A 12078-nucleotide genomic window follows, 5' to 3' on the forward strand; every position below is an offset into this window, starting at 1 on the left:
TTGCACTGTCATTCACCCTCATTTTTCCTCCATCACCCCATCCCTGCAATCTTTTCTTGTTTTGCTTTTCTTTTCTCTCTTTGCTGCATTATGATCCCATGTCTCCCCTCATCAGACCCCAACCTTGTCCAGATCCTGACCATCCCCTTGTAGGCTGTGAAAGAAAAGAAGAGTCCATGGATGTCAAATTGGTCTCAAAAAGACCATGAAAGATTGATTTGCTCCACTTTTCTTCTGCCTGACATTATTTCTGAGGGTCCTGAATGGGAAACCAGAAAGTCTGGGACTGGAATAAAGATGTTCTCTCTGTAAGGGGGAGACGGGGGGGAAAAATGCCCATTTACTCCTGGCCCATCAACCCTGCAAAACAGAGCAAAAGAAAAGAGGACTGTGGCTATTCAAAGTCAGACCAATATGTACACCTCCCAACAATATGCCAATATACTGAGGGCTTCTCTATTAACACCCATGAATATTAAAGTGCTCACTAAACGCTCAGAAGGAACTTTGGGAATATACACATGAAAATACAAGCAGCATTGTGCGGGGCTCAGAACAATGGGGCGGCGATAATGGCCCTTCTCTATTAACAGCCATGAATATTAAACTTGTTTCCTCTTAAATGTTAAAAAGGAGGGATAGCTGCGATATTAAAAAAGAGAAACGAGGCGGGGGGGGGGAACACACCAAAGCACCTTCCTAGGACTGGGAAGAAGCTTTGGGAAACAGCTGGGGATATTTAAAACCACGCAGAAAATGGAAGGATTTTTTTCCCCTACCTTTTTCCACCACCACCCCCCCCGAGCCCCCCGCAGCCCCCGCAGCCGGGACCGGGCTGCAGCGCAGCCCGCACGGGAGCCGCAGGGTTTTCAAGAGCATCTATTTATTTTTTGTCCCGGGATAACTTGAAGGTTGATGTGTTTCCTGGGGGAAAAAAAAAAAACCGCAATCCGAGGGGATCGCTTGCTTCGGCGGCCGGAGGAAGACGTGTGTTGTGAAAGCTTTCCACCTGATGCGTTATATTTAGCAAAGCTGAAATATTCACACGCCACGTCGGCTGACGGCTCCTATAGCCAAAGTCCAGAAAAACAAAATAAACTTATTTTTACGTACATTAAAACCTAAACCAAACCCTGGCAGGTTATTAACCTCCCCTTTCCAGGGCAGCGCTGCCTCTCTCCGGGCAAACACCCTCAGTAACCGCAGGTTTGGGTTGATTCCCGACGTTTGCGCCTCTTCTTGATTGGGTTAATAGAAATAATTGCGCCTGGGTTGTAACATCACTTTCGCCAGGCAGCCCTGCCAAGGGGAAAAGCCGCCCGACAAGCTCACCCTATAAAATACCCACCCGGGGGCTGGGGCGGGGGGATCGGGGGGGTCTGGATGTGCCCGGCTCCTTCTCCGGGCACGGTTTGGACCCAGCGGGGCTGCCCGGGGGTTTGGAGTGCAGGAGCCGGCCTTTGAGTGCTTGAGGAATTTGGGGGCCCATCCTTCTTCCCCCCCTCTCCCCCCCAGCCCAGCCTTTACAGCCCCTCGTCCCCATGAAAATCAAAAGAACAAGGCTAAGGAGAGGGCTCTAAACTCCGACACAGCAGGATTGGGTTTAAATCCAGGAAAGATTAACCCTTTGCTGAGCTGGCAAAGCTGCGGGCCCTGAGGGAGGGGCTCACTGAATTTGTGGGGACCGCTCCGGTGCCACCTTCCTGGGGGACAGGGGTGGCTGCGGGGCTCCGGGGGCTCGGCGGGGCGGGGGGTGGCGTGGGCACCGTGGCTGGCCGGGGAATATTTTTGGGTGTGGAGATGGGGATGCTGCGGCGGCAGAGCCCCAGAGATGCTGCAGCCTCCCCGGGGGTGGGGGTCCGGCCCTGGGGGGGACGCGGCAGGACACGGTTGCCGTTGCGGGGAGGTGGGGGATCCACTCCGGCCCCTTTCACCCGTGGGCACAATTCCCGGCCCTTCCCACCTTTCCCTGGGAAATGCAACGGGGACGCGGGTTTGGGGACCGGCCGGGCTGGAGGTTGCAGCCGGGCGAGCCTGGCCCTGGGTGCAAGCGGGGACCAGCCCCGGGGGCGCGTAGCCCCCCGCTCTGTGCTTGAGGACCCTCCCCGGGATTTGGGGGGGGCAGCCCCGGCTTCTCCCGGCTTTTCCCGGGGCCGCCGGTACCGACCCGCCGGGGCCGGGGATGCGGCGGGGGGGGGGGGGGAAAGCGGGGAGCCGCGGCGGCTCGGGACCCGCTGGGGGAGCCCCGGCCCGTTCCCCCGGGGCCGCAGGGGCCAAACGCCGCCGAGCAGCGGGGGTTGGCGGCGTCGGGGCCGCCGATTTCGTTGTGGTGCGGTAGCGGCCCCAAAGCGTCGCGTTTCACCCCCAAAACGAGCGCGGGGGCCGGGCGGGGAGCGGGGCCGTGCGGGACCGTGCCCGAGGGTGCCCCCCGTCCGTGGGGCACCGCCGTGGGCATTTCTGCCGGTTTCGTTGCTTTTTCGCCCCTGCCCGGCTGCTGGCCGGGGGCGGGTGCCCGGGGTTTAGGTTTGCCTGGGCCGAGGGGTGCGGGGGGCTGAGCCGGTGCGTGTGTATATGCGTGCGTGTGTGTGTGCATGTGCGTGTGTGCTCGCCGTGTCCCTCCCTCCCTCCAGCCACCCCACCCCCGGGGAGGGGAGGGAAGGAGGGGACGGGGGACGGGGAAGCGGGGGGGGGGGGGGGGCTCCGACGGCTCGCCTCGCTCCGGCAGCCCCAGTCTCTCCGCCAACGTCAGGGAGGTCATTAATAACCAATTAGGAGGGTCAATGAAGCTCATATATAGCCGGGCGGGAGCCGCCGAGCGGCACGGAGCCCGGCCCGCCGCCCGCGCCCCGCCGAGCCCGGCCCGCCCGCCGCCTCGCCCCCATGATGGGCTCGGTGCTGCCCGCCGAAGCCCTGGTGCTCAAGCCCGGGCTGAAGCCGCAGGGGCTCTCGCTGGCCGAGGTGATCACCTCCGACATCCTGCACAGCTTCCTCTACGGCCGCTGGAGAAACGTCCTGGGCGAGCAGCTCTTCGAGGAGAAGAGCAGCCCCAAGACCGCCTTCACGGCCGAGGTCCTGGCTCAGTCCTTCTCCGGAGGTGAGTGGCGGCACCGGACACCCCCACCCCACCCCGGAACCCCCCCCTCCTCCGTCCCCATCGGCCCCGGGACGGGCCCCCGGTGCCCGGCGGCGGGATGCGGGTCCCGGCGCCCCGCTCTCCCCAGGCGTGTAATAGCAGTTGACTGGGGAAGAAGGGCTTTAAATTCATTTGGTTAACTTGGGCTTGACCTGAGAAAGTTCCCACTTAAACCGCGGGCTGGGGAGGGGGCCGGGGGGGGCCGGGGCCGCCCCGCATTCAGCCGCCCGGGACAATATCTTTTCTCTCGCCCCGGCATCGCCGGGGCGTCCCGGCTCCCTTTTCCCCCTCTCGGATTTCTGTTCCTCTCTTAATTTACCATGAAGGCTAATTCCATTTCCATTCACGATATGTCAACCATCTCATCTCCCCATTTTGTTAGAGGAATTCCTGGGCCCTTTTGAACAAGCCCTTGCGCCATTCAGGCACAATGTACAGCTACAGCATTCCTAAAGGACTAATGAATTTAGAATTAGCAATTTCTTTCTAGTTGAGTTTAATGAATGCAGATCACTTTAACAGCATGACAAATTGCTGGATGGGCCGAAATAGACACCATTTAACCTCCTTTCTCAGCCCCGCTCCCTCGCCCAGCCCGGGCTGCTTTTCCCAGGTACCTCCTCAATGCCCCGGGGGGAACCTTGTACCGCTTTGTAGGAGCCCGGTTGGGCGTTTAAAAGGCTCAGACCCGGGATGTGGGCTGGGGCCGGGGAGGGGGGGGCAGCGGGGACCCCTCCCCGGGCACCCCGGCGAGCCCCCGGCCCTTCCCCGCGGCCAGCCCGGGGAGCGGTGGGGCGGGAGGGGGTCGGAAGGCGGCGGGTCCCGTTTCCGAGCCCTCTCCCGCTGCCCGCAGAGGTGCAGAAGCTGTCCAGCCTGGTCCTGCCGTCGGAAGTGATCATCGCCCAGAGCTCCATCCCCGGGGAAGGGCTCGGCATCTTCTCCAAGACTTGGATCAAGGCCGGCACCGAGATGGGACCGTTCACGGGCAGGGTCATCTCGCCGGAGCATGTGGACCTGTGCAAGAACAACAACCTCATGTGGGAGGTAACGACACCCCCCCCCGTACCCCCAGCCCCGGCTGGCCCAGGGAGAGGCAGGGACGGGGTGCTGGGGCCCGGGGGCTTTGTCCTCTGCTTGTGTGCCGTCAGGCACCCTCCCCGTGCCTCAGTTTCCCCGTTCATGCAAAGATCCGGCTTCCTCCAGGGCAGGTGGGTTTAGGAGACCCTTGGGGCAGGAGAAAGGCAAGGCTTCTTCAGCCCTCGGGGTGCAGCCAGCTCTCGGAGGAGCCCCGAAACGCTGTTGCTCGTGTCCCACGCAGCAGGATCACACCCTGCCCTGCCCTTCCCCGTCATGGTGAAACACCCGGCTGGCAGCTGCCTGCACCGCGCACGGCGGGCAAAACCAGTGCACGGCGGGCAAAACCAGTGCACGGCGGGCAAAACCAGCTCTGCCTCATCCCCTGCTTTGTCCCAGCCCCGGTGTGGTTAACCCCGAGTGAAGCCGTGGGGTCTGGGGGGATCTGAGCTGCCAGGACATCACGCATTAATGCCCAGCTAGTAGAGGGGGTTTTCCTCTTTTTTTTTTTGTTTCACTGAGTGTCAGACTCGCACATTTTAATTATTATTAATCATTATTTTTTATTATTATTATAATTTTATGCCTAATAGAAACTTGCCTCACCTCTCCTGCCACCCCGCAAAGCATCTTCCCCCAAGGGCCAGGTCTGGAAGGCACCTTCCTCCTCCTCCCAGGGATGCCCCCGCTCCTGCGGGCAGCTGTAGGATGCTGAGTAGCCCCTTCGGGGCCGAGCTGCTGGTGGGGCTCTGCCGAGAAGGGGGATTGAGGCAAGGAGCTGGGTTATCCAGGTGGGCATGGGCCAGCGGGGCCAGCCGTGCCTGCCCAGCGAGAGCAGGGCACCCTTCTTCAGCCTCGCCGCGGATGCGCAGTCCAGCACCATGAGCAGGAAAGGTTCGGGCACCTCCCGTCCGCAGGCAGCAGCTCCCGGCTGCCGGCAGGGTCTCAGCCCTGAGGCCGTGCTGGCTTTGAGCTTGTCCCCAGCCGGGGACTTTATTCCAGAGGCAGGAGGTGGAGGGACTCGGTCCATCGTGGGCAGCATGGCTACCAACCGCTCTCTCCCCCTCCCAGGTCTTCAACGAAGACGGCACGGTGCGGTACTTCATCGATGCCAGCCAGGAGGACCACCGCAGCTGGATGACCTACATCAAATGTGCGCGGAATGAGCAGGAGCAGAACCTGGAGGTGGTCCAGATCGGGAACAGCATCTTCTACAAGGCCATTGAGGTAAGCGGGGCCGGGAGGCAGCTGGGCAGCTGCAGGAGGGGAGCAGGGCTTTGGGACCCCCCCCAGCCCACAGACCCTCCCTTGTTCTTTGGGCTGTTGCTGGGGTGTCTGTGGGAGCACAGGGTGGCTTTGCCGTCCTCGGCATCCAGACCCGCTGGGACAGGCAGGCACCGCGGGGAACGGCCATTGCATGGGCTTCAGGGAGCAGCAAAGGGCCCTTCTCCTCTCTGTCCCCTTTTGGTGGGCTCATGGGGTGACACGTGCTGAGCAGAGGGAGAGCAAATGCTGCCCAAGCTTGTTTTGGGGTGTAAAGCATGAAAAGAGCTGCAATCCTGGCCCAGCCAGGGCTTTGGGCAGGAGTAGGGTTTTGATGCTCTCTTGAAAAATGGGATTTTGTGCAGAAGCTGCTTCTCTGCAGCAGGGGAAAGTTTGGGGGTTTCTGTGAAACCCAGGTGCCAAGTGCAGGCTGTGCCTGGCTCTGCACACCTTTTGCTCCGGGGTCGCAAGCGGCTTCGGCTGTAAAGAGAGTGAGAGGAGGAACGGGGCTGCAGGAGCCGGGCAAGGAGCCGCAGAGCGGGCAGGGTGCGGCGCAGGCGCAGCCGTGCCTCAGGCTGTCTGCAGCGGGCTGTGGGGATGGGCCTCATCCTTCCTGGCTCATCCATGGGCTGCTGTACGAGGTGCTGGTGGGTGCTGGCCCGGTGGGGGAGCAGGGGCAGGCACTGGGTCCCAGGAATGTCCCAGGGCACGGGCTGCCGTGCTGTGGGGTGAAGGCTGGAGGTACCCACAGATCCCCGCGGGAGATGCTGGGATGGAGGTTGGTGTCCAGCTCCCTGGCAGCGTCGATGCTGCACGCGTACAAGTCACGCAGTGCCAGCGGTGTGATGGCGAGGACCAGCCCGCTTGCGAACAGTGTCCCCATAACCCGATGCTGTTGCAGGTGGAGAAAGGTGGTAGCTCGGGCAAGTGTCCCTGTGCAGCTGCTTCGGCTTAGAGTCACAAGCGGGAACATCTCCCATTCCATCCCAGACCAGCACTGTGGGACTGTCCCTCTCCAGTACCGGGTCCAAAGTCTCGCACGCTCAGGAGTGTGGGCTTCCACACTGCTCGCAGCTGGGAGAGGGTCGTAGCTGGGAAAGAGCACAAGTGCCCGCTGGTTCCGTGGGCAAGGGCAGCTCCCCAGATCTAGCTGGGCCCCGTGGTGGCTTAGAGAGGAGCAGATGCTCAAATGCTCCACGGTACAGGACCATGGCCCAATCCTGCATCAGGGCTGGGTTTGGAATCGCCGCAGTGGGATGGGAAAGGCAAGTGGGTGGGTAAGAAGAGAATGGGTATTTTCTTCCACTGCAGGAGAGTCCCGTGTGCCTCTCGGGGCTCTGCCACCTTTCCCCGTGCAGCGCTGCGAGCAAGAGCCCCGAGCACTTCTGTGCTGCTCTCCCCATCCTGGACACCCTTCCGTAGGCTTCAGCTGTACCCGGTTTTAAGACCTGATATTCTTGTGGGCAGCTGTGCCTGTTGTGACAGCAGCTGAATTGCTTTTTATTACTGTTCTTAAATTATTCAATGTAGTAAAATAATTCCAGGTAGCTGTGGTGTAATTAGGAATACAGCCGCGTTTCTCACACCTTGTGCATGCACGGAGGATGGGGCAGGTGAGCCGGTATTCGGGGAGGTGTGTGTAGAGGCCCCGTACAGTCACAGTCAATCTGCAGGCTTGCTCGACAGGTCGAGGATCTGCATCTTTCATGGGCTCCCCGTTCCCACCTGTGCCTGTGCAACACGCCTGCAGGCACGCGTGCGTGCACGCACACATGCAGCCCAAAACCGACCGCTTGTTCCAACTCATTGGGGTTTCTGCACCCAGCAAGAAAAAGAAAAGCAAGAGAGGATTTTCCTTTTGTGGTTCTCTCTCTGCTCATTAATCCCCTCGCGCAGAGCTATGGGCACACAAATGCAGCATCTCGGACCCGAGCGAGCTCCCCGCTTGTTACCCACCGCTCCCGCCTTGTCGCCTCCCTCACCACAAATCCTGGACCCAGAGCGCAGCATCAGCCCGAGACCGGCTGGAAGAGCTCAGTCTCGGGCAGGATACGCAAACACCGACCCGAACTTAGCGGTGCCCCCTCAGCAGCACATGCGTCCGTGCATGGGCACTGTCACCCTCCATCCCCCACCGGCCGTGGGGGGTCCCCCACCTCCTGCTCTGTGCTCGCTGCATCCCCTCCCCGGCGGGCACCGCGAGGTGCCCAGCCCCTGTTGCTCGGCACCCACCTCTGCTGCACCAGGACTCCAGAGCAGTATCTCTTAGGATGCTTTTCTTAGGATGCCTTTCTCACCTACCCACCACAAAATCAGATTTATTGGGTGCCTTTTTCACTATTTGCCTTTAATATTTTCATGTGTTTTGCCCGTTCCTGCCCTTACTTACTAGTCTGTTTTTTCCCCATCCTCTTCCTCAGCAATTCCAAGTTGCCGCTGCTGGAAAATAAAGGGAGGGCAGCGAGTTTTGGCCTTTGATCTGAAGGCCACGAGATTCCTGGGGAGCAATTTAAATTGCTTTGGGGTGTATGCATGTGTGTGCTCACCCACTGCTGGCATATGTGCACCAGCTCCAGCAGAACATAAACATGCATGCACGCACGCACGTATGCACACGGGAAATGTGTTTTATCCTTTTGGTGATATTTTATTCGATTTGCTTGTATTAAAAATAACTAATTTTCTGTTAAGAGAAAATGACACCAAGAAACGGCACCAGCTCGGGATGCAAAATGTTTTCGGCTTCCCCTGCCTCCCAAATTCCTACTCTGCAGCCCCAGTGAGGTCTTTATGCAGACGGACACTTAAACATATGAAGTCAAATTCCCACTGCTTTCAGGTGCTTAAAATTAGGCACATTTTCGGTGCTTGGGTGATCTAACTTATGGTCTGTGTTTCACGTGGATGATGCTTTTCTTGGATGACTCTGTGTATGGAAAGCCATCCTCTGAAACGCAGGACTTGCCCATTTCTAAATTAGGTTCTTAACACTAGGGACCTGCGAGGGGAAAATATGTGTGTTTTTTATAAAGTGATGTTGTTATTAGTGTTGCCTGAACCGGTGTGAGAGCATCTGTCTTCCCAGCCACGGCCGCTTCACGCGGGGAGGCTTGAACGGCGTTTCCTGGCTGCTTGCTCCGGCCGTGCAGGAACATAACAGGAACAAGAGGGGAAGGAGAAGTGCCATCGTTTCAGGGAAACAGGAGCGTGGGTGGTGCAAAAGGGTGCATCTGCATTTCCACCTTCTAAAATAAGCCCCAGAGGGGTTGGGTGGGAGATGCTGCCTGTGCCCTACAGCAGGAGGGTGCTGATGGCTCCGTCCAGAGCCGAAACGCTCTGCAGGAGTGCTGAGCTGGGGCTCCATGTCATGGCTCCCTGCTTTGGTCTCTGTCACTTGTGCCTCGCAGCAGTTCATGGCACATTTCTCTGTGTCTCTGTGTGCCGCCGTGTCTTCGTCTCCCCGAGCTGCAGGGACCTCTGGGTCCTTTGCTCCAGAGACCCCAGCTCTGTCTGTGTGCCCTATAGCTGCTTATTTGCCTGTCACGTTGTTTGTGGCCCAGCTTGGGGGACACCCCGGTGCAGGTTTGTGTCGGTGATGGATGGTGCTGAGCCGTGCCATCGCCTTCAGTGCTGCAGCCTGCGCCGTGCCGTGCCTGCCCAGGGGGTGCTGGGGACCGCTGGCAGGTCCCAGATGGCAGCAGGGTCTGACAGGAGATGGGGTATGGCCAGGGTAGGTCCGGAGCGACCAGCCGAGGATGCACGGGGAGCCATTCATCGCCCCTCCTGACAGCCCTGTCTATATCCCTCTTTCTAGATGATTCCACCTGACCAAGAGCTGCTGGTCTGGTACGGGAACTCCCATAACACCTTCCTGGGCATCCCGGGTGTGCCAGGGCTGGAAGAGGAGCAGAAGAAGAACAAACATGGTAGGTAACATTGGAAACATCCATGGGTGCAGCATCCCTGCCCGTTCTCCATTCACCCTGTCCCCAGCTCTCAGGCCATGGGGTGGGCATGGGGCAGGGACATCCCAGGAGATATGTCAGATCCTCCAGCTCTCTGGGGACAAACATAGGGACTATGAGACAGATCCATACAGCTTGAGCGGGTCCCCAGTAATTCGGGGGGTTACCTCCGTGCTGGTTTGCCCACAGCTATTGCTGGTGTGGTGGCCGGCAGTCGCTGCCCGACCCAGCCGGGCAGGGAGGAGCAGGGCAGGCGTGCGAGCGGGAGGAAGGCAGCCCCAACGCACTGTGAAACGCCAAGTGGATGCAGATGCCTGCGTCCCCACTCTGCATTTAACAGAGCTTTCCCCAAATCCCCATCACAGGAGGATGTGATGGGCGAGGTGTCTCTCCCTGGGCTTTCACTCTCTGCTTGTCTTAGTGGTTCCCCGAGGCGCTCCTCTGCGGGCAGGCAGCAGAGCTCTCGGGCACTTTTGGAGGATGCTGTGTTCAGAGCCAGACCCCATCTGTGCTCCCCAGCCCCACTCCCCGCTCTGAGAGAGCCGGGTCAGAGGCCAGCAGAGCAGAGGGAGAAGCTGGGATCAGTGCAGGGACAGCATGCTGCTGCTGAAGAGCCCGGGCTGGAGGCCAGGGCAGCGTGGTTGTGAGCTGGGGGTTCCTGCGCTCGCCCCTTCCAGCTCTGCTGGCAGCTGAGGGAGGGGAAAAGCGCTTTTTGTGCCTGTCTATAGGGGAGAGAGGTCGGCTTGAGTGTTCCCTCTCACCTAAATTTGGGTGAGCCCGTTCCCAGCCTGTTCTGGCCCTGTCCCAAAGCCCTAAGTGCCAGCCTGTGACCCCGCTCTGCCCGGGATGGGTGTCTCCATGAGCAGGCATCCTCAGCGGGCAGGGAGCCAGCGAGGGGGCACGGGGTGGTTATTTAGGGCAGTCGGCACCTTGGGGGTTCGGGGAGGGGGTGAGCTGCCATGCTGGAGGGCAGCGCCTGACCGTCCCCTGTTGTCCCCAGAGGACTTCCATGCAGTGGAGACGGGAGCCAGCACGACGGGGCGCATGCGCTGCGTCATCTGCCACCGGGGCTTCAACTCCCGCAGCAACCTGCGCTCCCACATGCGCATCCACACCCTGGACAAGCCCTTCGTGTGCCGCTTCTGCAATCGCCGCTTCAGCCAGTCCTCCACCCTCCGCAACCACGTCCGCTTGCACACCGGCGAGCGTCCCTACAAGTGCCAGGTTTGCCAAAGTGCCTACTCCCAGCTCGCCGGGCTGCGGGCACACCAGAAAAGCGCTCGCCATCGGCCCCCCAACGCCTCCCTGCAGGCTCACTCGCCGGCCCTGCCCGTGCCCCATCCCGCCTCCCTGGCCCATCACATCCCCACCATGGTGCTGTGAAGCCCCGGCGCGGCAGCGGGTTTTTGGACAGCAAAGACTGGCGCTGAGACATGCAACGAACTGGGGGGGTGTTGGCCCTTGGTAGAGCTGGGGGGGCAGAGGCAGGGCTGCTCTGTGTGTTGAAGGCGGGGTGCTGGTGTATTTTTGGAGCATCGCTGTTTGCATGGGGTTTGGCAGGCTGTTCGGTGAGCGAGGGGACCCCCCGCCGCCCAGCTCCGCAAGCTGCTGGTGCAGCCGCACCGTGCGGGATCCTCCCCGGGGAGATGCGGCGTAGGGTGGGCTGCTGGTCCCTGGGGTTGGCAGGGGGACAGGGGCAAAGGGACACAGCGGGACGTCCTGTGTGGATTTGCTGGTGCAGTGGGGGAGGGCTGGGGCAGCCCAAAAGCTGGGCCTGGATGAGTCACCTCTGGGTTTTACAGATAATTTGATGGAAAGAAAAATTGCTCTTATCCCTCCTCCTCTGCTCCAGCAAGTGTCCAGCAGAGACACGTGTCCCGTTGAAAGGCTGGCACAGCCCTGTTGTGGCCACCCCATTCATGCTTCTTTACCCCAGGGGCAGCTTTGGCCCTGGTGGTTCTTTCCAAGGGACACATTTCCCTCCTCAGGAGCCCTGATTTAGCCAACGGTCGCGTTTCCCACCCCCCCCAAATCCCCTTGCCTGCCCTCCTCCAGCCCGAGCTGTGTGTTGGGGTTTGCCCGACACCTCCGAGCAACGCCACGGGCAGAGGGGACAGGCCATGTGCCACGGGGACACCCCCAGCACGACATGCCAGCTGGAAATGCCCATCCACAGGCAGGTTTTGTGGGGGACCCTGTGCTCTGCCGGGCTGTGCCTGCTCCAGCCCCGAGAGCATCCCTCCCCATTGCTCCCCATCCCTCCCCATCGCTCCCCGCAGCCGTGAGGGAACATTTCGGCTGTTACTGCTACTGCCCTCTGGGGACAGAGAAAACCCGTCCCTGGGCCAGCTCTGTCCCCAAGGACAACTCTAAGCGCCCTCTGGAGTCCTGCCACACGCGAGAGGAGGGCTGTGTATCATAAAGCTTAAAAGAAGGTATTCTAATATTAATTATAAATCTAAGATGTATAAAGTTCTCACAAACTGTGTTTTACTTCCAGAAAAAAAAACAAACGACTGTCACTTTAACTTTGTAAATATTTATGTAAACATTATTTACAAAACTTTGATATTATATATTATTTGATTGTATATGTACACAGTGTAAATACATTTGTACCTCTCTCTTGTATGCTAAATAAAA

General features: G+C 59.6%; 1 protein-coding gene across 1 annotated transcript; it reads left to right on the top strand.

Moving 5' to 3' along the window:
- The first annotated feature begins 2880 nt into the window (after positions 1-2880).
- Positions 2881-10818, top strand: PRDM12 (PR/SET domain 12). Its single transcript, XM_050908089.1, has 5 exons — positions 2881-3094; positions 3987-4177; positions 5279-5434; positions 9285-9396; positions 10436-10818. The coding sequence occupies exons 1-5, from the start codon at positions 2881-2883 to the stop codon at positions 10816-10818; spliced, it is 1056 nt and encodes a 351-aa protein (XP_050764046.1).
- The last annotated feature ends 1260 nt before the right edge of the window (positions 10819-12078 follow it).

The sequence above is a fragment of the Gymnogyps californianus genome, chromosome 18 (genome assembly GCF_018139145.2).
Source record: "Gymnogyps californianus isolate 813 chromosome 18, ASM1813914v2, whole genome shotgun sequence".
In the NCBI taxonomy this organism is placed as follows: Eukaryota; Metazoa; Chordata; class Aves; order Accipitriformes; family Cathartidae; genus Gymnogyps; species Gymnogyps californianus.